The sequence below is a fragment of the Bidens hawaiensis genome, unplaced genomic scaffold (genome assembly GCF_021521415.1).
Source record: "Bidens hawaiensis isolate Kalapana, Puna unplaced genomic scaffold, B.hawaiensis_p1.1 tig00000702_1, whole genome shotgun sequence".
Lineage (NCBI taxonomy): Eukaryota > Viridiplantae > Streptophyta > Magnoliopsida > Asterales > Asteraceae > Bidens > Bidens hawaiensis.
This window is the reverse complement of record NW_027491042.1, coordinates 2037203-2064417: the sequence shown is the minus strand read 5'-3', so window position 1 is coordinate 2064417 and position 27215 is coordinate 2037203. Positions and strand designations below refer to the sequence as shown.

Here is a 27215-nt window from a genome sequence, read left to right as displayed (position 1 = left end):
TTCTCATATTTCTCTACATTTTCATTAAAATCCTCCCAAATTTCGCTCGATATTTGTTGTTTCTGTTACTAAATTCATGACCTTTTTGCAACAGATAAAGAAAATGGACTCCAAAAAGGCATGCTTTTTGCTAATTGGTATACTATTTCTAATTGTTTCAATGGCGAACGCTGATTCATCTGCACAAGTATTAGTGAAGAAAGTGAAGGGCAAGAAAGTATGTGACAAGGGTTGGGAATGTAAAGGCTGGTCCGAGTATTGCTGCAACCTCACGATTTCTGACTACTTCGACACCTATCAGTTTGAGGAGCTTTTTGCAAAAAGAAACTCCCCGGTTGCACACGCGGTCGGGTTTTGGGATTACAAGTCGTTTATTACTGCGTCCGCGTTGTACCAACCGCTTGGATTTGGGACCACGGGCAACAAGACCACTCAGATGAAGGAGATTGCTGCGTTTAACCCGAAAAAGAAAACTATTTAATTGTCTTTTTAGCATATCAGTACTTCATAATTCTAAATTTAAAGGTTAATTTGTGTTTTAAGCACTTATGCTTAAAGCCTTAAACTATGCCTATTTATTTAAAACTTTGGAGTAAAAATATCCAAATAGTTTATGTTATTAGTTTTTACAAATACACACAAATATAAATATATATATATATATGGGTTAAACGGGTCAACCTGTGAACCCATTGGGCTGACACAAATGCGAACGTTTTAGCTAAATATGTTTGCTGGTTGAACCCGTATCTGACCCGAACCCGTTTAGACTAAACCCAAACCCACGAATTTTGTGCCATATTCGTGTCATGTCAAAAAGTTGCATCCCTATTGAATATGTATGAAACGAGTCATTCAAGGTTAAAATATGTTTGAAACGGATCATTCAAGATTGAATCTGTTTGAAATGTGACCGTTCAAGGTTTAATATGTTTGAAACGGGCCATTCAAGGTTAAATATGTTTGAAACAAATTATTCAAGGTTGAACATGTTTAAAACGGGTCATTCAAGGTTAAATATGTTCGAAACGGGTCATCCAAGGATATTTATGTTTGAAATGGGTCATTCACGTTTAAATATGTTTGAAACGGGTCATTCTTGGTCAAAACATTTTTTTAAATGGGTCATTCATGGTTGACCATGCTTGAATGGGCCACTCAAGGTTGGGCATTTTTTAAACGGGTCCATGTTTGAAACGGGCCATTCAAGGTCGAGCATTTTTGAAACGGGTCCATGTTGAAACGGCCATTCAAGGTCGAGCATGTTTGAAACGTGTCGCTCAAGGCCAAACACGTTTGGAACGAGCCATTCAACATCAAACATTTCTGAAACGGGCCATTCAAGGTCGAACATTTTTTAAACAAGTCATTCAAGATCAAACATATTTGAAGCGTGTCAGACGGGCATTACATGTCAAAAGTTGTCAGATGGGCCGACCATGTTTGAAATCGGCCATTCAAGGTAAAACATTTTTGAAACGGGTCATTTAAGGTTGAACATGTTTGACAATTGGTCGTTCAAGGTTGAACACGTTTGGAACGGGCCATTCAACTTCAAACTTTTCTAACGTGTTTGTGTTATTTCAGGCAATACAACTATGGGAAAATCGGCGAGGCCCTAAAAGTAGACCTACTGAACCACCCCGAATACATTGAACAAAACGCCACATTAGCCTTTCAAGCTGCAATCCACACATAGCTAACCCCACAGAAAAAGGGTTAGCCATGAGGTTATAAAATTACTTGTATTATCTTGACTTGATGGGCGTTGGGCGTGAAGAAGGCGGGCCCCATGAGGTGCTGACGTGTGAGAATCAGGAACCGTTTAACCCGTCAACTGCGACCCAAGCATCTTCCAGTTGAGTGTGTGAAAAAACACACCATGTTGATGGTTATAAAAGGATGAAGCTACCAATGTAAGTTTCTTGAATGAATGATTTGGTTATGGATAATGTGTTTATAGTTTCAGAATTTGTGCTGTCAAATGAAGTGTTCTGTGTGTTTGTAGTTTGTGAATTTTGGTGTCTTATGAACTACATGCATATCAATGTTTTTTTAGTACATATAGTTATGTTCATACACATCTTCATTATACTTTTGGTTTGGATTATCATCTATCTCTTATAATAAAAGACTACTTAATTTTGTCGGTAAATCCAAATCAATTCATTAATTAACATTGATGTTGAAATAAGGAAATTTCAACATTGAAGTTGCGTGTTTGTTATTAGCATAAAATTTTCAAGTCATATTTAATTGCAAATTAAAGAAAATAAATGCGCATTATTGTCTAAGAATTTGAATTTGTATGGTAATAAACTACAAATTGTTTTTAAAGTGGGATTCGAGCAATAGTGCATAAAATATTATATAAGATTGGTTTCAGATTTTGATTTAAAGTTTTCTCATATGTATTTGAACTCAGAAAAATATATATTTTCTTAATTTTCTTCGAACATTTTATATAAATATTAAACATAGAGAATATGTATTACATAGATCTTAATGTTTAGTTTAATTAATTGATTGACTTTTTGGGTAATATAAAAGGTTTTAGCAATAAAAAAAATCAATATTTAGTTTTTAATATTTTCTTTCATAACTCATACCAAAATGTTTCAAAACATATATTTTATAACTTGATTTATATTTTTTTATACATTTAAATATATTTATTTTAATATGTCTTATAATACAAATGACTTAACTAAAGCATTCAAATTCAAAATTTTAAACCAAAAAATCTGTTTCAATCTCATTCATTATTTTTGCTTTCCAAAAATTATTTAGGATATTGAAACCTAGATTCATAGAATATCGTCTTTGTTAGGTTTTTATATAATTTTAATATTATATTAACTTATTAATTTTATTCTTATATAAATGCAACAAATTAGGGTTATGTTAGTGTTTTTTAGTGGTTAGTACATAATTTAAGTGTTTATTATTGTTTATATTCAAAATAATATAGCTATACATAAAATTTAAAAAAAAAACAAATATGTTATAAAAATTCAATAAGATTCACACCTTAATTATAATGTAACTTAATAGAAATATTTATTATTTTTCTTATTATTTGTAACTCGATCATATTCCTCATTACCTTTCAAGGATATTCTATTTCCATATTAATTGTGAAAAAAAATAGTTAATCAGGTTAAAAGTCATTACCATGCTTTCATAAAATCGGAAATCTTTGCTTCTTCTTCATTTTCTTTTTTTTCTCTATAAATTGTTAATATATATATATATATATAGGGGATTGATCATGCGAGAAGTGATATTATAGCGAGAAGTGCGAGAAGTCGATCTCAACCATTGATTATCTTCTAGTTGTTCAAAACATTAATTCCACTAATTACTCCTCAATAATTCTCCATATTAAATATTGTAGAAAGTTACATATCTTAGAAAAGATAAATTGACTTTTACATAAAATGTCATCTATAATAATTTTAATGAAATATAATTGAGAGAAAATTATTTGCATTCATGGTTTCATAAGATTTATATGAATTTTCTTTTACGTACTTACATATGAAAATAAATGTATATGTAGGTGAATTGTAATTAATTGATCACGTACACAAGTAACACAATAATCTACATATAGCTTACGTTTAATTATACAAATTGTTAGTTATTTATTATTTTTTATCAAAATGTAACTCGCATTACAAACACAACTTATGTTCACCTACACAAATTTTGTTTTCACCAACACATAACTAATATTCACCTACACATAACTCGTATTCACCTACACAGATTGCTAGTTCATTATTTTTCACCTACATATAAATAATATTCACCTACACATAACTCGTATTGCCTACACTGCTACACATAAAAGAGATTAAAATAAAAATAAAAACATGATGCATTCCAGCATTGCGAATATTTTACAACTTTAGGTTAATAATATTAATTATATGTGATAACACATTAATAATTTTTGTTTGTGTAGGTTAATTTTTTGATCTGCGTTGGTAAATACAAATGGGTAGGCTATAACATGAAGTAAATTAATATATATAGGTTAATATTGTGACTTGTGTATGGTACCATGAACTAGTTATGTGCATTTATATTAATATTGTGATCTGTGTAGGTGATAATATGACTAGTTTTTTTATGTGTAGGTTAATGTTATGATTTGTGAAAGTATTTGTTTTATGATGGTTAATTTATTTTTTTTGGAGTATGAGTATGATGGTTTTGTTTTATGTATTTTTGAAAATTAAATCAAATTAAAAAATAAAGATTAAATTATAGTCATTTATAACTTAACATTAATTAGTATTAATTACAAAAAGAAACTCCTAAACCTTTTATTAATATACTTTTAGAATTAAATAATTCAAAATTAAATAGAAAACTTTTGATTGGTTAAAATCTCTTCTCGTACTTCTCACCATAAGAACACTTCTGAAATGAACCAAATCCTATATATATATATATATATATATATATATATATATTGATTAATTAAGTATTCCAACAACTTTTAATAATATTAACTAATAAGTAATAACATGATATTGGTATTCAAAATTGTGACAATCGTCAATTTCAGGTTAACTCCGTTAACTCAACTCCGTCAATTCAAACTTAAGATCACTAAATCTATAACGCACACTTCTTTACATTTAAACTAGGGTTTAAATGACGCTTAACACTTACTACATGTGTAGTCTTTCGGGATTTGCACCGAAACGCAAACGAGTTGACGCAAACGATTGATGAATAAACGAAAAACGTCAAAACAGTAATTATGTGATAATTATGTGTTAGACTTATGTGTTATGTGATAACATGGTTATAGACGTTAACTCAAGATGTAAACAAGTTAGTTAGGCTAGAAAAGCAACACTTGAAAGTAGAGGGACTTGAGTGTAACTTGTATATCTATAAATATATCATTAACTTAACCCTAACTATTATTATTATTATAAACCCAACCCCGATCGGAACCCTCCCACCCCAAAACCTTGGCTGCCGTCCACTTTGCACACACATACATCAAGAAATCAAGCTTGTGATTGAAGAACTAGGTGCTAGGAAGGTATAATTGATCATCCTTTACATTCTTGTTGATTGATTTTGATGTTTAATGGGTTAATTGAAAACCCTAGATGAGCCGATTTCATGTATGTATGAAGTTAACATGATTGTTGTTGATTGATGATTTGATAACTAGATTGAATCTTGTTGCATGTAAATTGTTGTGTCTTTGATTTGAGTTTAAACACAAACCCTAATCAAGTATGTAATATGTAATTGATGTGCATGGATGGTGTTTATGGAGTCTAGAGGGTCATATGAATGCATGATAGTTCATAGGTTGTTAATATATTGAGTTTGGATGCAAACAGTTTCTGGACAGAATGTGTATATGATGTTTAAGTGACTGTAACGAAGTGTAAACGTGAAAATTGGTTGAGATTATTGGTACTGCAGTAAACTAGGTTGAGTCTAGTTTCTATAAAGTATAAGTTTGTAATTTTTGGACAAGTAGAAGTTAACTTTTATGATTTTACAAAAACGTTGTGCAAAGCTGAGCTGTTAGACCTGCTGTTAGGTTATGTTGTAAATGTTATATCTCATGAACTATGAGACCAATTGGGTTGGTTCCACTTCTGGAAGTTGACTCACTGAGTTAGGAACCAAACCCAAGTGGTCTTGCATTTATTGGATTTTTCGTTTAACGGGAATTGCAAATAACATTCTATTGTGCATGAATCTGACTGTTATGAGTTTGCTGTAATGATTTGATGATTGTGAGAAAACTATGAGGAATAAAAATGTAATAAAATATGTTCTGGAAACCTAAGACATATGTGCTTCTGTGATGATTTTTGGTAAATTAATTGAGATGCTATGATCGGTGAAGTAGTACAATCTTTCTAGTAGGATTTCTGTCTCGGTGAAACTAGCTGCTGAGTTTTGTGAAAATGCATGAAATATGATACTTGCTAATTTATTATCGTGTTTTGACCAAATTGCCCTTGAGGGGAATGATTGCAAGATAATTGTCGTGTTTTAACTAAAATGCCCTTGCGGGGAATAACTGCTAATTGATTGTCATAATTTGACCAAAATGCCCTTATGTGGAATAATGGCTAGTTAATTGTTATTTGTTGACCAAAATGCCCTTACGGGGAAAAATTTCTAGTAATGTACGTTATGAATACATGACACGTATATGATTGCTTACACATGTGATGTGTCACAAAAACACTTGTTAAAGTCACACACGATTCACGAACGAAACACGAAACATGTTATGTGCATAGGTATTATGTGCCGGGTCTAGAGACTCGATAATATTCCGACACTTAGAAAAATCTCTTTGTTGTTTTAGAACGTTAGAGAGAGTTTTTCGGTGACGCGCATCTTGGTGATTTATTTTGGGAAATTCTTCGCAAACAGTGAGTTTCACTTACCCCTTTAAACTGTTTTAAACGCTTTTCACTTGGGGGAGATAACATACTCCGATAAACGCATTTGAAATTTTGTTATAAATTATATATCACTTGTAAAGGCTAAGTGGCAAACGAAATATTTGAAGTCCTACACATCGAACCGGTTAATATTTAGAATAGCAAGTCACTGTTGAGTAGTACTACTGGGTTTGACAAACCCCACCCAACGATAAACTCGACTGGAGGTCGAGCGGGTGTAATTTTGGCTAACACGTACCATGGTCTGGAGGACCTGGTGACAAGGCACTTACTAAACGAGTCAGCTTCGGTGTCGAACACTTAGTAATACTTGTTGTATAGACTAGCTACCTATCGATATATAATTTGACATAACACTATCTGGTAACGCAAAACGCTTAACGCAAAACGCCGTAACGTGGTTACGCAAAACGCTTAACGCAAAACGCCGTAACGTGGTTACGCAAAACGCTAAACGATTTATTTTATATAACTTGTGAACTCACCAACCTTGTGTTGACACTTTTAGTATGTTATTCTCAGGTAGCCGAGGCGGGCGCGCGGTTTAGGAACATGCATTGATTGAAAATGCTTTTGTCCTGCAAACTTATTTTTAACGATTATCTTTGGTTTTAAGTCGTCCTGCGTGACGCAACTTTTGATTAAAGGTTTTTACGCTTCCGCATTTAAATTACTCGTAAACGTTTTCATGGTTTTGAAACTTTAATTTATGGTTTGATTATAACTGATGATTCCGATCCTGCCAGTTCACACCCTCTGACGGTAAAACTCCGTTAGTGGATTTTGAGGGTGTGACAAAAATTTAAACATTCCTTATCTAATACTTTGAATTATTTTAAATAAGAATCACTACATTCGCTTTATGCACTTAAATATTCGAATATTCTTCTAACTCAGAATAATCGTTGTTATTTAAACAATGGCTTTAAGGTTAGTAGTCTTTGTCAGTTTCCTATGAATTACATTCATATGAAATAAATTAAATCATTTTATTATATTTTAATTTCGGTTACATACGTTGTTTGATTATACAACTTTTAATTGTAAAATATAAAATTAATTAAAAATATGTCATACACGGAATATTAATGACAACAAATTTATCATAATCAATCAATTTCAGATTTTAAAGATTATAAGGATGATTATATCATCAAAGTTCAGGTAATCTGTTTTTGGGATAATCATGTTTTTCGGATAAACATGAGCTAATGATCTCAAATGAAATAATATTAATTGTTTAAAAAATATGATACTTAATGTGTATGAATATTTTCTGTTAGTTTCATGGATATATTTATCATTATTTAGGGTTGGTAGTTTGGTATGTACTTAAAATGACCTTAATTGTCACACGGGCAACTATATCTAGCTACAACAAAAGTTACAAGCAAACTTATATGTTACCTTCTCAAGAGTTACAAATAGATATGAACTAAATAATCTGATTTTTAATAAACAATGTATACCAACCAATACAACAAATGTAGTGTAAAAGAAAGTTTTTTACTTATTTGTAACATATTTGTGTAACTTAAGTTATGTAATTTTACAATTTTAATGTAAATTGTAATTATATTAACAATATATGATCATTTTGTTAACTGAATTTTACATAATGCATAGAGATTAAAGTTTTCATCAATTACCCGTGTAATACACGGGACTCAAACTAGTGTATTATATATACTAATGGCCTGGCGGTCAACGTGCTTGTGAGAACGCATTAGGTGACCAGTTCCACCACCACTACCAAATCAAATATAAATTTTACTATATGTATCGTATTGTGTTCCTATTCACCTTATTCTAGTTAGGGTAAGTAGGGTGTCGAACGAAAAAGAGTTACTAGATGACGTTGAATTTGAGTAGTTGTATTTGACAACCATGATAAAAAAATGATATTTAGATTGAGTAATTAGTCACTAACATAGATTAAACACAGTAAATGATTTGAATACAAATAAGTAAAATGTAGTCACCTAGTTTGGATTGGTAAAACTATGTATAATCTGACTTAATACACTATGCTAGCAAGCTAGACAGAGCCATGTTCCATGTATGCAATGGACAATTATTAGAGTAAGGAATCAATCAATCTGGCATAGTGCTATTTAATGATTGGGGATCAACAGAAGACACATGCTAAGATTAAGATGAAATCAACACATTATCAGAAACAATATAACATCATATTATGACTCTAGACCGATTATTGACCGATGCTAAATTCATACATGATAAGTCATTCACAAGACATATCACATACATCAATATTATCCGAGCCGTCTTGACATGTTTGGTTCATCAAATTAGGTATGTGTTGGTTACTTGGTTTACCATACCCTGTTGAGAACATATAAACCTTGACAATATATTATGCTTAAAGGATGCCAAAAATGAAGACAAATCATTTCATAAAAATGAACAAACTCAAAACAACATAATAAAGCACCACAAAACCAAACTCCACCATGTCCATGTCATTCTTAGAAACCACAACAAACAAAACAGGAATCTGCAAAAGTACTTGTCAAAACAATAATCAAATTGATTAAACACTATATGTGTGCTGTGTGTATAGAGTAGGTGGAGGCAGAATCTACATATGAACACACCAATGCTTGTTTTCTGGTGGTGTACTATTTACTGCCGCCTACTCCTCTTCCGGTGGTGGTGGTGCAGAAGCTTTCAGGAGCGGTTGAAGAGCCTTCACCACAATGCTCATGTTAGGCCTAAACTCAGACTCGTACTGCACGCATAATGCCGCCACAGCTGCCAACTGCATCATCATAACAAACAAAGTTGTTACTCATTTACGTCTTTCCGGTGTGTGTATAGTTAGAACCATTTATTTATCCATCAACACATTTATTATGTATTTCTAATTATTCTTATTTGAACCCAACAATGCCTTACAAATAGTTTCAAAAGTGTAACTTGAAAACAAAAATTTGTTCGTTGTCTCATTGAACAGAGTATATCTTACAACACGTATATAAGACGTAGCATGTTGTTCCTGAACATATTAAAATGTATTTCGGCCTATGTTTTAGTCTGCAACACCCACGTGTTGTAAACTTAAGCATGGGCCAACATATCGTTTAATATGTAAAAGCACAAGCTTTTTAAAAAGTGTCATAAATTATACTTGATTGAATAAAACATGTTTTTGTTTTTTAGTTAACACTTTTTCTGTTGAAAATGTTGTTATTGACTTTCAGTAAAAACCATCAGAACTATTTACCAGAAGGTAAATATTGGCCCAACCCGGTGAGATCTAAGCAGCTAATAATATTAAGCGCTCTCACAAAACATAATAATCTTTGTATGAAGTTGATAGTATACTACTCTTGCAAACCGAAATATAATATATATAGACAGAGAGAGAGAGAGAGAGAGAGAGAGAGAGAGAGACCTTTGCAACAGCTTTTGGAGGATATTCTCCCTTGAGCTTTGGATCTACACATTGTTTAACCTTGTCTTCACTTAGTCTTGGAGTAGCCTATTCAAAGAAAAGTAACATTATCAAAAATGTAAACAGTGAAATCAAATAACATCGTCACGATTTATATGATCATTAAAAAAAACAATTGTCATGAAACACAACTTACCCAAGTGACAAGACTCTGTTGTCCACGTGGCATTGTGTGATCAACCGGCTTCCTGCCAGTTAAAAGCTCAAGAAGAACAACACCAAAGCTATAAACATCACTCTTCTGTGTTAACTGCCCCGTCATCGCATATCTACACACAGGTCCCATTCAAATTACTTTTAAAAAAAATACATAAACATGGAAAACTGTTACTCTGGTGCATGATAGCCAAAAAAAGAAGATTTACTCTGGTGCATGATAGCCAAAGGTGCCAAGAACACGAGTCGAATGCAAACGGGCAGCCATATCCGGTGACTGATTCGAAAGATTGAAATCTGCAATCTTGGCTTTTAAATCTTCAAATAACAACACATTACTTGACCTTATATCTCTATGTATTATAGACGGTTGAACTTTCTCGTGCAAGTATTCCAACCCTCTTGCTGCATCAACAGCAATCTTTACCCGTTGTGTCCAATCAAGCACGGGCCCCGGTTGTGCTCCTTGCACACCTTTCCTACCTGTATATGCACATAACTTCAAAACATGTTTGACATCATGTTGACACAACTTTTTTTAAAGCTACGTACCATGTAAAATGTCATGTAAAGATCCCATGGTTGCAAATTCATAAGCTAGAACACGAACGTCTCCTTCAACATAGTAACCAAGCAACTCGATAAGGTTTTCGTGCTTCAGATTTGAGAACATGGAGACCTTGGAGGAAGTGAAAATTAACAAGATTATTTAAATTCAAATGATAAAAATAACTATCAAGAACATTATTGTGGTCTTTCAAGGGGTAATTGCAGAAAAAGTAACCAACTTTGGTCTCGTTTAATTGTGGGTAAGCACATTTTACTTTCCCTCACAAAAATACTTGAACTTTAATAAAAATGATTTATGGTAATCTGATATGGTTACCCAATCAGTTTGGGACAGTTTTGGGCAAAATATTGAACCGAAAGCCAAAAAATAAACCAAAAACATGGTTTATGGTTTTCGGTTTTCGCAAGGAGTTCAGTTTTAGCCTTTTCCTTTTTGCTATTGGGGCTTGAAAACAATTTTGGGCCGAAAAAATGGCCCAAAATAATAAATTTGGGACTGAAACTTTGAGCCTAAATTTTTTTGTTAATTAATTAATAATTAATTGATTATTACATAATTGTGCCAATTATGATTGGGCTACACCATTACTTACTTTTTTTTTATAAATTACTTAAATTGACAAAAAAATTATAACCCATAAGTTCAATACCAAAAGTTGAGTTTTTCAGCTTTTACGGGTTTGATTCGGTTATAAAACTCAGTTCGGGTCAGTTTTTAGTACATGCACAACAGAAACCAGACATGAGTACGATTTCTAAAGAGACATAAAATCAAACCGACAGTTTTGGGTACATTTTTGGTTCAGTGTTTTTCATTTTCGGTACGCACAAAACCTAAACTGAACCGGAAATTCTGTATTTGAAAAGATAATACCAAACCATTGGTTTTGGGTTGGGTTTAGTAATGGTTATTCAATTATGTCAGTTATTTCGGTTTCATGCACACCTCTAGTGTTGATGTGGCATATGTAAACCCGTAAACTTAAAAAGTACCCAAAATAAAAACTTTTCGAAAATTCAACCAAAGTATGTCATCCAAATGATAAATTGGACCAAAGTTGGTTACCTAAATATGCATATTACTGGTCTTTAATATGTAATTTACAGTATTATTAGCATACCTGAGTCAAGAACTCGTTATTTGATTCAACCTCAGTAGTAACATCAAGTTTTTTCACAGCCACAGTTTTTCCATTATCTAAAGTTGCAAAATAAACTCTTCCGTATGAACCTTCACCGATTAACGCCTTCGATCCAAAATCATCGGTTTTTTCTTTCAATTCTTCCAATGAAAGTGCTGGCACTTGCATTGGTGGCACTGCTTTTTGCACTCCAGGTTTCACAGGTCCTTTCAGATCTTGTTGGTGGTGCCCTATATTAAATGAAAATTTTAAGTGTCACATTAATCATAATAATGAAATAATGTAATTATGAGAGTATACCATCCAAGTAATCCGATGGATTCTTTAAGGGTTCATTGTCGTTTGTCGGGTTTGACTCGTTGACTTGACAAGTACAACAACACCACTTCATCATCTTCTTGTTCTTCCTATAAGTCAGACCGTTTTAGGCGCACACGCCTACAAAATCACAAAAAAAAAACATTTAAAGAACATCAATATGCTGATGTGGCACATGTCAAATCAACAATCCAAATGATCAGACCATCAAGATCAATAACACTTTAACCAAATCACGAATATTATCTTTCACTTTCACAATTTTACTATTAAACAAAAAGGGCTTCTGCCTAAAATGTGATCTTTTTCTACAATGTGATGGGCCCACAAAATCAGATCAGAATATACATGAATCAAGAATCCCAGATGGCAAAACAAGCAAACATTGCAAGATCAATGTAAAGATTCAACCTTTACGATCCGATCATACAAAAAAAAGGCTCTTTTTGGATCAAGATGATCAGAATAACTAATAATCAAACAAGAATTAAGGAACCCATATCGGAAAATTGAAAAAAGATGGTTAATTTGATGATTACCTGGCGTTAATTGAAGTGGGTCGTTGGGTTTTCTTGATTTAGGGGTTTGTGTTCATAAAGTTGTCTGTCTGATGTGGGTGTCAGTTTTGATTTTGTCTGTCCAAATGAAAAAGGAAAAACAGGCTAAAAGAAAGAAGTGGAAGGGGCGGTGAATGATGATGTTGTGGGTCATCAACGTTTCTTTGTTGTCAAAACAACGCTTTTCTTTTATGTTCTTTAAGGATGCTATTATTACTAGTTTATTTACTTGGCTTAACTCGAGTGACCGGTAATTATTTCACGTCGTGTACAATTAAGTTTTACTGATTTTGTGCCGTTATTGACCGGTGAGGGGTCAAGAAGCGGTTCTGTGAAACTGTTGTCACTTAAAAGACCTGGACCTCATGTATTTAGACACATCATTAAGAAGATTTAATCCTCAAAAAATTGCCGTGTCACCGGTGGCAGATCCAGGATTTTTTTCCGGGCGGTGCACTACTTTTAGACGTTTCAATTTCATGGAGTCGGGTATAAAAAAATCCGGGTCGGTTTAAGGTTCGGGTCGGTTCGATGGTTCAAGAAAGTTCATTACATAATAAAAATACGATAAAATAATAAAAGAGACACCGTCATTAGAAATTAAAAACTAACAAACTAACAAATTAAAACCAACAATCTAACAAACTAAAACTAAATTTAACAAATAACTTAACAATCAAGAGCAATTAACATTTTACAAGAAGTCAAGAACAATTAACATTTAACAATGAATTGTGAATGTAAGCTTACCTTCAAAGTGAGAGGATTAGAGGATTCGAGTAAGAGTAGGCAGTGGCAAGAGGACGGGGACGGCTGAGTGGCTGACAGAGTGAGGTTGCTGACGTTCCACGATGGTCGGAGTGATGAGGACGAGTGGCTGACGGAGTGAGGCTGCCGACAGTCAGGGGCTAAAGAGGGTCAGGGGCTGGGGACAAATAAACAACTTAAAGATCAATTAATTTTCAAATGACTTAGTTTTGGTATTCAAAAAGCTTTAAATTTCAATATATATATATATATATAATATATATATATATATTATTACGAATACGCAATTCATAACAAGAAAGAACAGACTAGTTTCTATGTCATCAATCTAGTTTGATAAGTCAGATCTAGAAGCTTCAAGTTCATGACTTGTAATTTACCTATAACAAATTCCTTAAACTATTAATGAAAAAAAAGTGAATTACCAGATGAGTTATTGTTGGCTGAGAAAACAAAAGGCTTAGGCTTATTGTTATCCTGAATTCGGTCTTTGAATCCCTGGAAGTCAGCTTCGAAGTCATCTTTGAGAAGTAATAGTTTGATAAATTGGAATCACGGAGAAGATCTGCGGCGGTTAAACGATGAGACTGGGGAGGCGCTGTGTGGTGTTTTGTGGACTGGTCACTGGTTATGTTTATTATAAAACCCTAACTAAGTAAAAAAAAATGTTTCAAAAACTAGAATCGAACCTGTGACCTCCGGGTTACAAAACCAACAGGTTTCCAGCGGGACAAAGGCTTCAAATGTTTGTAAGGTGGTTCCTTTCTAATTTATAAGATGGTTCATTTATTATTTTCTAAATATAAATACACTATTATTTCAAAACTCGGGTGGTTCCTCGAAACCACCCGTTTTCACTATAGATCCGCCCCTGCGTGTCACATTATTGCGTTAATAATTGTAATAAAACTGCTAAGTGTTTTTAAATTGTTTGGATCATTATGATTTGATTGATATTGATATGAAGGCTATATGATTATGGTTAGTATAAACATTATGATCAATTATAAGATCTCATCCATGGGATCGTAAGAACTGATTTGATCAGATCTAGCTTAACTTGAATATATTAGATTAAAATTACAACAAAAAAAAAACTGTTGAAAAGGTAGGATTAATTGTCAAAAATTACAGTCATTTTCATGAGATCAACTTTAAAACTTTTAACTATTTACAACTAAAATCCAAATATATAATAACCTAACAATTTATTATCTATATAGAGTAAAGGACAATGTTGGTGCCGCAAGTCCGTGATTAGGCCAAATGGCGGCACCACATTAATCTATTAATTTTGTTGATTTTTTTTGTTTTAATTTTAATACCATAAGAAACGTAGTGGTAATTGACCGCACACAAAAACATTTTAGTTACAGTAGCGTAACTAACGTATATGAAGTCTACCGAAACTTTAACGAACATGATGAAAACGTCCGGGGTTTACCAACACACGAGTTTTATCGACCGACGTCACTCCATTGGTCCACCTCAAATTTTATACTTTTTAGTTTTTGATTTAGTTCTGATATCGTAACGAGCGTAACCGAATTCATGCAGAATTACCGCCTCGACCCTCGGGAACAACAACGCTTGAGTTTTACCAACGCCCTATTTTACCGATCGAATAAATGCCGTTTTAAATATTTAATTTTTTATATGTTAATTTGATGTTAGTTGGGTTTCGACGCTTGGGGTTTACCAACATTGTCTATACCATAACGAATGTAACCAATGATAACCGAATTCATGTTGACTCACCATCGTAACGCTCAGGTTTTACCAATTCCATGGAACTAATGGCCTGGTTTACCGACCGAATAAATATGCTAATTTTTTATGATACACTATACAAGTACCGGTATTTCTTTTTTGTTTTTAGTTTAAACATGTTAATATGACGATTTTATTTTTTAGGTTTAGTTCTGGTACCGTAACGAATGTAGCCAATACCGACCGAATTCGCGTTGACATGCTGGTACTGTTAAACGTGTCCAACACCAAACCAGATTGAAGGCTTCTAGAATCTTGAAGGATATTTAATATATATATAATAATTAGTTTATTATTATAGATAAGTTAGTCTTATCTTTAATCTTAATTGTATTTGGTTTCAAATTGTATATTTGAGTTAGTATAGGATTAGAACCGTGAGTTTATATATACCCTACGTTTAATGTGTTAGTAAATTATTAAGTTTTTCTCGTTTTTCGTTTTGTTAATAAAAGAGTCGATCGTGTGTTGATCAAATTTCGTGTTCGTGTTCTTGATTCACCTGCCTAAAAGTTTAACAAGTGGTATCAGAGCCTAGGGCTCGTACCGGGAAGCGGTTTGAAGGTCGGGGCAACCTCCACCGGCGGGTGTGTCCGTCGGTGGAGGGCACGCGTGTGACATCTGCCCCGATCCGACCCGACCCAGGTACCCGTTTCTCTGACCCGAACTCTTTCTTTTATGATGTAATATTTATTTATACTTATACTTTATTTTTAATAATAATAATATATTTTCCTTCCTGCCTCGATCTCTCTCTTTCTTTCCGCCGTCCCGTCCCTCTCCTTCTCTCTTTCCGCCTTCTTTTCCCTCTTGTCGCCGTCCCGCCCTTAAGCCTTGTTTCCCTCTTTTTCTTCTAACTCTTTTGTTCCTTCCCGCCTAAGGTTGTCTGCGCAGACCCCTTGCAAGGAAGCCTGCGTGAAGACCACCTGTTTCAGCGATACGCGAGACGAACTCTTCTCACAGCGCGCTAAGAATTGTAATTCTTCTCGCAGCACGCTAAGAACGGTAGTTCTTCCCGCGACGCGCTAAGGATTTGTAGTTCTTCTCGCAGCGCGCTAAGAATCGTAGTTCATCCCTCGACGCGCGAAGAATTATAGTTCTTCCCGCGGCGCGCTAGGAATTTTAGTTCCTCCCGCGGCGCGCTAAGAAATGTGATTCTTCCCGCGGCGCGCTTAGAAATGTAGTTCTTTCCGCGATGCGTTAAGGTTGTTTCTGTCTGCCTTCGCGCTCGCGCTCTCTTGACCTTCTGTGTCTGCCTTCGCGCTCGAGCTTTCTCGCGCTAAACCCTTTGAGTTTTCTTCTGTTTAATCTAGCCGTTTGCTTTTGTGATGTCTTATCTTTTGAGCTGTTGACCTAATCTGCTTTATGTCTGAAAAGCCACTTTTGGCGCAGCATGCGCACCAACCCCATTGGTTGGCAGATAAAGTGACTGACATTATCTTTTGAGATCTGCTTTTGCCATGCTTGACCAGTACCTTTATCTGACCCGCCCATGCTTTTTACTGTTCCCTGTCAGCTTTATCTTGCCCCCTGCAGCTGCCATATCTTTTGATATCTTTTACTTGCTTTTGATATCTTTTGTTATCTTTTGTTTTGTCTTGTTCTGTTTGTCTTGGAATCCTTTCCCCTTTTCTAGGGATTATGTCTTCTAGGGTTTTCCTATAAATAATAGTAATATTTTCATAACACTACACACACAAAACACTTAATCTCTCCTGTTCTCTTGCCCCTTGCTCTCTCTGCCGTCTTCCTCTCTGCCTCCGTCTTCCTCCCTGTTCTGCCCTGCTTTTCCGGTATATATATATATTATATATAATAATTTACTTATTAATTATGCTAACTTATAATCAAGACTTAAACCAATCATTAAAACAATAATCTTATTTATAGGTTAACTTGTGCTTGTTTAAAGTTGGTTCTTGCTTTATCTTACACCGCATCGTTTATCAAGTGAGTAATCTCGTACCTAATCCCTTTTTGCTTTTAATGTTTTGGGATGTTCATGTGTTCATACAAACTTAGAGTCTTAAACTTGTTTATGAACTTTAGTCGCGCAGTATCCCATGTGTTGAGGACGTAGACTTGGCTGTTTATTTGTATGTGTGGATCATTAACCGTCTTGTCGGTCTATTCCGCAGTTCTCATGGTACCATTAGATGAACACGGGAGAACTATCGTTTATGATTTTCTCTTTTGTTTACACATGCACAGTTTGTCTTGTTTGTGAGCTCAATTGTGAGCACTGGCAGTCTTATGAATCTTAGAGTTGGTCCCGATCAGATTACACCTTTGTTGAAAACCAGACATACACATGTTGCGCGCAGATTTTATTGTTATCTATGTATTGTATTAAACTTGATTTCTCACCAACACGCAAGTGTTTGACGTTTATTTTAACACATGTTCAGGTTTGCTGTAGCTACTTTTGGAGCTTGTGGACACGTAAGACGTTTTTACTTTTGGACCTAGATTAAAATGTATCAAGACAAGTTATTGCTGTTCGAATATTATGATTTATAATATATTAATTTATGTTGGTTTATTTATATCTTGTGTTTACCCTGCGCCTGCGCGAATGAATGTATTTATTAAATATTGACACCCAATAGTGTCACGAGTAATGAAACAATATGTGGCGCCCCGATGTATAATCCGCCTTTGGTCGGGGTGTTACAGATTGGTATCAGAGCTCGTTGACTTTAGGATAGGTGGTTAGACGTAACGGCCTAGAATACCTAAGAGTCCCTTCTCGCGCATGAGAGAAATCTCATGTTTGCGCGCTTATTGTTAATTACTCGTTATTTATGAATATGCTCGCGCTTGCGCAGTGTATGATTTTATGTTTTATTTCGCGATATTTCGATTTTTGTTGAATTTCGATTTTATTGATTTTACTTACATATTCGTTTGTTGGGTTTGAAAATCCGAAAAGTCAAGGTGATACATGAATAGTTGATTTTTAATTTCCATTTACGATTATGTTCTGAGGTTGGAGACTTGAAAAGTCATGGTGATACATGAATTGTCAACCTCCAATACTCATTTTCTTGTATATTTTATATTGAAGATTGAAAAGTCATGGTGATACATGAATCGTCAATCTCCAATACTCGTTTGCTCGTATATTTTAAATTGGGAATTCGGAAAGTCATGGTGATACATGAATTGTCGATTCTTGATTCGAATTTGTTACCTTTATTAAGTCTGCATTTAAAGTCATTTATTCTACTTTAACTTTTGATAGTATCTAACCCTGCGAAACCAAGCTTTATAAAGTTATACTTCGCGATAAAACCAAGATATTAACTAAAATTAAAACTTTTATAGAATGCCTCAGCTATCTCGCCGATTTCAGAGAAGAGAAGCCTCGCGCATGCGTAGACAGCAACGTTCCCAGGAAATGGCCGCCGCAATAGCCCAAGCTTTGAGCCAAAACAATACCAACACCTCTGGTTACAACATTAAATCCTTTAACGCGGGTAACCCTCCAAAGTTCACAGGTCTTGAAGGAGCCACCGTGATGCTCCAGTGGCTTGAGAAGATAGAAAACACTTTCCTCGACACCCAATGCCCCTCAGACAGACGAACCCTATATGCTTCCAGTGTCCTGGAATCCAGAGCGCTTACATGGTGGAATGGAGTAGCTCATGCGCGTGGCGCAGAGGCTGCTTCTAGCATGACATGGGAGGAATTCAAGGAAATTCTTACGCGAGAATTCTGCCCTCCCAACGAAGTTAAGCGCCTGGAGGAGGAATTTTGGAATCTTAAGCAATACAGCGGTGAAGCGCGCGAGTACGCGACGCGCTTCCACGAGCTAAGCTTACTGGTCCCTCACCTTGTTACCCCTTCCCGCCGAGCCATAGAGAAATTCCTTGGGGGTCTCCCCATGGAAATTCAAGATTCTGTATGGGCCAGAAACCCAGTAACCCTCTCTGACGCCATCGAGTTGGCCGCTGTGCTCAGCGACAACCATGTCAGAGCAGGAACCCTGTTCCTGCGAGGAACAGAAAAGACCAAACTCACCAAGACTGCCCCTGAACCAACAGAAACCAAACCTGAACCCTCAAACCGTAACAACCTCAAGCGCAGGCGCAAGGCCTATGCGCTTACCAACCCGCCCATTGTCCAGCAACCCATCTACCAACCTCCAGTTTACGCGCCTAACCCACTGTCAGCCTACCCAACACCTCCTGTAGTCCACAACTATGCCTTAACCAATCCAGCACTCCCTGCCCCGCCAACTAAGAAACCTTACACAGGAAACCATCCCTTTTGCCCAACCTGTAGATTTCACCACCCAACCCAAACCCCGTGTCGACTTTGTAACCGATGTGGCCGTACTGGTCACACTGTTGAGAACTGTAGAGTCCTTCCCGCCAATCCAATTGCGCCAACGCCACCAGTCTACCCGCAGAACCCACAACCAACCTACCAAAACCCACGACCCAGATCGTGCTTTAACTGCGGTGATCCCAGTCATTTCCGGAACGCGTGCCCGAGACTACAAGTTCAGATTACACAAGCGAATCCGGTGAACCAGATTTCAAACCAAGTAACGCGTGGACGAGCTTTTAACATAACCGCGCACCAAGCGCAAGTGAATAATGACGTAGTTAATGGTACATTTTTGCTTAACGGATTTTATGCTTCTGTACTTTTTGATACTGGCGCCGATCGAAGTTTTATCTCTCGCGCCTTCGAGCAGAAGCTTGCGCGACCGCGCAACGATTTAAAAGAAGATTTTTCAGTTGAATTGGCTAACGGTGAAACTGTTTTAATTAACTCTGTGATTAAAGATTGTACGCTTAACCTTAACGAAAACGATTTTCTGATTGACCTCATCCCTATGCCTCTTGGAAGTTTCGATGTTATCATTGGTATGGACTGGCTTTCGAAGAATCGCGCCGAAGTTATTTGCGCCAAGAAGATGATTCGCATACCTCGAGAAAATGGTGATCTTCATATCTACGGCGAGAAACCCTCCAGTGGTCTTAAGCTTATGTCATGCGCCGAAGCCCAAAGACTCATGCGGAAAAGGTGTATTGCATTCTTAGCCCATGTGGTTAAACCTGCTGAAGAAAAGAAGAAGCTTCGCGATATCCCTGTTGTGCGTGATTTTCCTGAAGTTTTTCCTGATGATCTTCCTGGTATCCCTCCCGCTCGTGAAGTCGAGTTTCGTATTGATCTTGTCCCTGGTGCTTCCCCCGTAGCTAAATCTCCTTACCGTCTTGCGCCCGCTGAGATGCAAGAATTGGCAAGCCAACTTCAAGAGTTGACAGCTAAAGGATTCATTCGCCCTAGCTCTTCGCCCTGGGGTGCTCCGGTGTTGTTCGTTAAAAAGAAAGATGGATCGTTTCGCATGTGTATTGATTACCGCGAGTTGAACAAACTCACCATTAAGAACCGGTATCCCTTACCGCGTATTGACGACCTCTTTGATCAACTCCAAGGTGCCTCTTGTTACTCCAAGATTGATCTCCGCTCTGGCTATCACCAGTTGCGCATCCGCGATGAAGATGTTCCGAAGACTGCTTTTCGAACTCGTTATGGCCATTTTGAATTCTTGGTCATGTCCTTCGGTTTAACCAACGCACCCGCCGTTTTCATGGATCTAATGAATCGGGTGTGTAGGCCTTTCTTGGATAAATTCGTGATTGTGTTTATCGATGATGTTCTGGTGTATTCTAAGACCAAGGCCGAGCATGAGCAACATCTCCGATTGGTATTGCAAAAGCTTAGAGCTGAGCAACTCTATGCTAAGCTTTCCAAGTGCGAATTCTGGTCTGATGAAGTACAGTTTCTTGGTCATGTTGTCAACAAGATGGGTATTCATGTCGACCCATCCAAGATTGAAGCAATCAAGAACTGGATCACGCCATCCTCTCCTTCCGAGATCCGTTCCTTTCTGGGCTTAGCTGGTTATTACCGGCGATTTATTTCGAACTTCTCAAAGATCGCTTTGCCTTTAACAGCTCTAACGCACAAAGGTAAACCATATATTTGGGGCTCGAATCAAGAAGAAGCCTTTCTAACGCTCAAGCGTTTGTTGTGTGAAGCTCCTGTTCTTGCGTTACCTGAGGGTAATGATGATTTTGTCGTGTACTGCGATGCCTCCAACCAAGGTCTCGGTTGTGTTCTTATGCAACGAGGCAAGGTTATCGCTTACGCATCGAGGCAACTCAAGGTTCACGAAAAGAACTATACAACTCACGACCTCGAACTTGGTGCAGTAGTATTTGCCTTAAAGATCTGGAGACACTACCTTTATGGTACTAAGTGTATCCTTTACACTGACCATAAAAGCCTTCAGCATATCTTTGATCAGAAGGAACTTAACATGAGGCAACGCCGATGGAACGAACTCATCAGCGATTACGATTGTGAGATCCGGTATCATCCTGGTAAGGCTAATGTGGTAGCCGATGCGCTCAGCCGAAAACCCTGCCAGCTTAACTGTATCTTGCCGCGCACGCAGCTTCACTTCGCGCCGATCCAAAGCAACCTTGAATCGCGCATTCGTGACGCGCAGCGCGCATCCATCAGTAATGGTAACCTTCGCGCCGAGTTAGCGTGTGGCGCGGAAGCGCATTTTGTCCCTAATCTGAGTGGAATTCTCTGCTATCTCAATCGCATCTGGATTCCCTTTGATGAGAATCTTCGCGCTGATATCCTGAGTGAAGCGCACAAATCTCGGTATTCTATTCATCCTGGCGCTGATAAGATGTACAAGGATTTGCGCATAACTTATTGGTGGCCCGGTATGAAAAAGGATATTGCTGTGTTCGTAGCTAGATGTCTGACTTGTTCTAAAGTGAAAGCTGAACACCAACGCCCATCTGGTTTGCTCGAACAACCAGAAATTCCTACGTGGAAATGGGAATGTGTAGCGATGGACTTTATTACCAAGTTACCTTTGACAGCAAGCAAACATGATAGCATTTGGGTAATAGTGGATCGTTTGACTAAGTCTGCTCACTTTCTGCCCATTCGTGAAAACTACCGTGTTGAGCATCTCGCGCAGCTTTATGTCAAGGAAATTGTCTGCCGCCATGGTACTCCTTTGAGCATCATATCCGATCGCGATGGCCGTTTTATATCTCGCTTTTGGAAATCTCTCCAATCTGCGCTAGGAACTCGCTTGGACATGAGTACGGCATATCATCCCCAGACTGACGGTCAGTCTGAGCGAACTATTCAGACTCTTGAGGATATGCTCCGATCTTGTGTTCTTGATTTTGGAGGTAATTGGGATTCACACCTGCCTTTGATTGAGTTCTCTTATAATAACAGCTATCATTCCAGTATCGGTATGGCCCCATTTGAAGCACTTTACGGTCGTAAGTGCCGCTCCCCGATTTGTTGGAGCGAAGTGGGAGAAACTCAAATCACAGGACCCGAACTTGTTCAAGAGACAACCGATAAAATCGCCAAGATCCGTGATCATCTGCTGACTGCCAGAAGCCGACAGAAGAGTTACGCAGATCGTAGGCGGAAGCCTCTCGAATTTCAAGTTGGTTATCTTGTTCTCCTCAAAGTGTCGCCTTGGAAAGGTGTTGTCCGCTTTGGGAAGAAGGGTAAGCTTGCTCCTCGTTATGTTGGTCCATTCAAGATTCTCGCGCGTGTGGGAAAAGTTGCCTACAGACTTGACCTGCCGCCCGCGCTCAGTAATGTGCATCCAACGTTCCATGTATCCAATCTCAAGAAGTGTTTAGCTGATGAGAACCTTCACATTTCACTTGATGAAGTTCAAGTTGATGAAACTATGCATTTCGTTGAGAAGCCTGTTGAGATTATGGATCGCGAGGTTAAGCAAACCAAGCGCAGTCGTATCCCTATCGTGAAAGTTCGCTGGGAGTCCAAGCGCGGAGCCGAGTTTACATGGGAAAGGGAAGATCAAATGAAGATCAAGTACCCGCACCTGTTCTCTGCGCAACCTACTTCGAGATAAATTTCGGGACGAAATTTCTTAAAGTAGGGGAGACTGTGACATCTGCCCCGATCCGACCCGACCCAGGTACCCGTTTCTCTGACCCGAACTCTTTCTTTTATGATGTAATATTTATTTATACTTATACTTTATTTTTAATAATAATAATATATTTTCCTTCCCGCCTCTTTCTCTCTCTTTCTTTCCGCCGTCCCGTCCCTCTCCTTCTCTCTTTCCGCTTTCTTTTCCCTCTTGTCGCCGTCCCGCCCTTAAGCCTTGTTTCCCTCTTTTTCTTCTAACTCTTTTGTTCCTTCCCGCCTAAGGTTGTCTGCGCAGACCCCTTGCAAGGAAGCCTGCGTGAAGACAACCTGTTTCAGCGATACGCGAGACGAACTCTTCTCGCAGCGCGCTAAGAATTGTAATTCTTCTCGCGGCATGCTAAGAACGGTAGTTCTTCCCGCGACGCGCTAAGGATTTGTAGTTCTTCTCGCAGCGCGCTAAGAATCGTAGTTCATCCCTCGACGCGCGAAGAATTATAGTTCTTCCCGCGGCGCGCTAGGAATTTTAGTTCCTCCCGCGGCGCGCTAAGAAATGTGATTCTTCCCGCGGCGCGCTTAGAAATGTAGTTCTTTCCGCGATGCGTTAAGGTTGTTTCTGTCTGCCTTCGCGCTCGCGCTCTCTTGACCTTCTGTGTCTGCCTTCGCGCTCGAGCTTTCTCGCGCTAAACCCTTTGAGTTTTCTTCTGTTTAATCTAGCCGTTTGCTTTTGTGATGTCTTATCTTTTGAGCTGTTGACCTAATCTACTTTATGTCTGAAAAGCCACTTTTGGCGCAGCATGCGCACCAACCCCATTGGTTGGCAGATAAAGTGACTGACATTATCTTTTGAGATCTGCTTTTGCCATGCTTGACCAGTACCTTTATCTGACCCGCCCATGCTTTTTACTGTTCCCTGTCAGCTTTATCTTGCCCCCTGCAGCTGCCATATCTTTTGATATCTTTTACTTGCTTTTGATATCTTTTGTTATCTTTTGTTTTGTCTTGTTCTGTTTGTCTTGGAATCCTTTCCCCTTTTCTAGGGATTATGTCTTCTAGGGTTTTCCTATAAATAATAGTAATATTTTCATAACACTACACACACAAAACACTTAATCTCTCCTGTTCTCTTGCCCCTTGCTCTCTCTGCCGTCTTCCTCTCTGCCTCCGTCTTCCTCCCTGTTCTGCCCTGCTTTTCCGGTATATATATATATTATATATAATAATTTACTTATTAATTATGCTAACTTATAATCAAGACTTAAACCAATCATTAAAACAATAATCTTATTTATAGGTTAACTTGTGCTTGTTTAAAGTTGGTTCTTGCTTTATCTTACACCGCATCGTTTATCAAGTGAGTAATCTCGTACCTAATCCCTTTTTGCTTTTAATGTTTTGGGATGTTCATGTGTTCATACAAACTTAGAGTCTTAAACTTGTTTATGAACTTTAGTCGCGCAGTATCCCATGTGTTGAGGACGTAGACTTGGCTGTTTATTTGTATGTGTGGATCATTAACCGTCTTGTCGGTCTATTCCGCAGTTCTCATGGTACCATTAGATGAACACGGGAGAACTATCGTTTATGATTTTCTCTTTTGTTTACACATGCACAGTTTGTCATGTTTGTGAGCTCAATTGTGAGCACTGGCAGTCTTATGAATCTTAGAGTTGGTCCCGATCAGATTACACCCTTGTTGAAAACCAGACATACACATGTTGCGCGCAGATTTTATTGTTATCTATGTATTGTATTAAACTTGATTTCTCACCAACACGCAAGTGTTTGACGTTTATTTTAACACATGTTCAGGTTTGCTGTAGCTACTTTTGGAGCTTGTGGACACGTAGGACGTTTTTACTTTTGGACCTAGATTAAAATGTATCAAGACAAGTTATTGCTGTTCGAATATTATGATTTATAATATATTAATTTATGTTGGTTTATTTATATCTTGTGTTTACCCTGCGCCTGCGCGAATGAATGTATTTATTAAATATTGACACCCAATAGTGTCACGAGTAATGAAACAATATGTGGCGCCCCGATGTATAATCCGCCTTTGGTCGGGGTGTTACAACGCGTGAAAGATTGGCTTCTGTCGCAGCCATAAAACTTAACATCAGTAGACGAGACCGGTGCGATGTTTCGTTCAACCGTTGCCATTTCATGCGAGAGTTGCGTTTGTGTCACACCCCGACCAAAGACGGCGGAACATGCCGAGGTGTAACGATTGCCCATAAGCGCATGACACTATTTAAAGCGACAATATTTAACAAACCTCATTTCATTTCACAACATCGAAAATGTCACATAACCAAATATTCATAAGTTAAATACAACAAATTATAGCAAAATATAGCAAATCAAATATTGTTCATTTTTGCTAATATCCTAATGGTATTTGTGACGTTTTCTTCACCGAACTCCATAATCAACCTAGATGCAAACCTGTGACATTTCATAAAATAAAGTTTATCAACACAAAGGTTGGTGAGCAATTCATAAGTTTGAACAATAGATATATAGTATGAAAGGCCACAAAACTAGTATACAAAACCATAAATAATAGCTATAAACTTGGATAAATAGTTATCGCTAACAAGTTAGCGACACCCAACTATAAGGGGTTGTCAAATAGTTTAGGATTTTATAGTTATCGTTAATTGCATTATGTTAACGACACCTTGCCATGAGGGGTTGCCAAATGGTCTAGGATTTATAGTTCCACCATCCAAAAGCGATAAACACGTAGCCAATTAAACATAGAACACCAAATCGAGCAATTATTCAAGTAAAGTATACATCAACGTTTGTGGTTTAAGACCCAAGTATAAAACATTTAGTTTAGATAAGATGAAATGTTACCCCAAAACAAAAGATAGAAAACGGGGTATGAAGTTACTCACGTTCAAGTAATAAACTTGAAAGATTGATTATTTGGAGATTTGCCGGAACGACGAGTTTAACGTATGAAGCCTAAATAAATGAAAGTCTTGGATTTAAAAAGGTTGTCTTGAAGATCTTTAAATAAAATAATTGTTGCAAAAAGTAAACAATTTAAAGTTCAAGGTTTAAAATGTAACTATTTAAGAATTTATAATAATAACCCTTTAAAAATGTAAGTTTGCTCAAAACCGGGTTAAAGTATCTAACCTTAATATTTACTTAACCAATGTTAAGTAATAAGGTGGGAAAAATGCTAAAATGCAAGTTCCATTGGGACAAAGATACTAAAACGGGTTTTTAACGAGTGTTCAGGTTGTCGGTTCGGGTCTTGACAAATGGTCAAACCCAAAGTCAACTTTCTAAAATATTAATTATTATGAGATAACTCATTAAAACATAATAACACTTAACCAAGTATATAGATCTATTGTTTTAGAACTAACAACGTACGTTAAGCGAGTGTTCGCTTTTGTCGGTCCAAGTATGTTATAAGATAAAGTTGGATCCAACATCTCCAACTACTTAAGAAAATGATTAAAATCAGTTTGTAAACTATTTTTAAAGAAATATACAAATCTTGCTAGCTAAAAACACACTTGTGTGTCTTAAGCGAGTAAAATCAGATCGGTTTGGTTTCCATCTCACAACAAGTTCATAGATGGATTCTACATACCCATATATCATAGATCTTGTATAAAAATGTACAAATGAAAATATTTAAGTTCTACAACTAAAAAGGTCAACAGCAAGTCTTTTTAACAAAAGTTCGGTTTGGTTCGGTTTCCATCTCACAATGAGTTCATAGACGGATTCCACATACCCAAGACTTATAAATGTGACTAACAAACTAAAATGAGCAGAAGTTAGGCATAAATGATATGCATAATAAGTTATGCGTGTGTATATGTATATCAAGAACACGAAGTCCTCCATGAAGCCTTGCCTTATGACATTCGAAACTTGACCAACCGGAGTCGGTGAAGTAACTAATAAAGGAAACAAGGGGTGTGTATTATATATATGTTGTACCGCCATATTCAAGAGTTAGTAATGTTAGATGAACAAGTTAGAATTA

At 36.8% G+C, this 27215-nt stretch overlaps 1 protein-coding gene and 1 pseudogene across 1 annotated transcript; one reads left to right on the top strand and one right to left on the bottom strand.

Annotated features, from left to right (window-relative positions):
- Positions 1 to 76: 76 nt before the first annotated feature.
- Positions 77 to 481, top strand: LOC143532171 (chitinase-like protein 2 pseudogene; annotated as a pseudogene).
- An 8399-nt stretch (positions 482 to 8880) lies between these two features.
- Positions 8881 to 12253, bottom strand: LOC143532977 (PTI1-like tyrosine-protein kinase 3). The gene is made up of 7 exons (XM_077027879.1): positions 12114 to 12253; positions 11793 to 12043; positions 10654 to 10780; positions 10311 to 10584; positions 10082 to 10214; positions 9886 to 9972; positions 8881 to 9249 (listed from the first exon to the last, which is right to left on the bottom strand). The coding sequence occupies exons 1-7, from the start codon at positions 12205 to 12207 to the stop codon at positions 9124 to 9126; spliced, it is 1092 nt and encodes a 363-aa protein (XP_076883994.1). The 5' UTR covers positions 12208 to 12253; the 3' UTR covers positions 8881 to 9123.
- Positions 12254 to 27215: the final 14962 nt, after the last annotated feature.

Bases quoted from the DNA above. Each gene is read 5' to 3' on its own strand.
- LOC143532977 (XM_077027879.1), bottom strand. From the start codon at position 12,207: ATGATGAAGTGGTGTTGTTGTACTTGTCAAGTCAACGAGTCAAACCCG. The intron at 10,215-10,310 runs GTAAATCTTCTT...ACCTGTGTGTAG, and splicing joins TTTGGCTATCATGCACCAGA to ATATGCGATGACGGGGCAGT. The intron at 9,973-10,081 runs GTAAGTTGTGTT...TTCTTTGAATAG, and splicing joins AACAGAGTCTTGTCACTTGG to GCTACTCCAAGACTAAGTGA.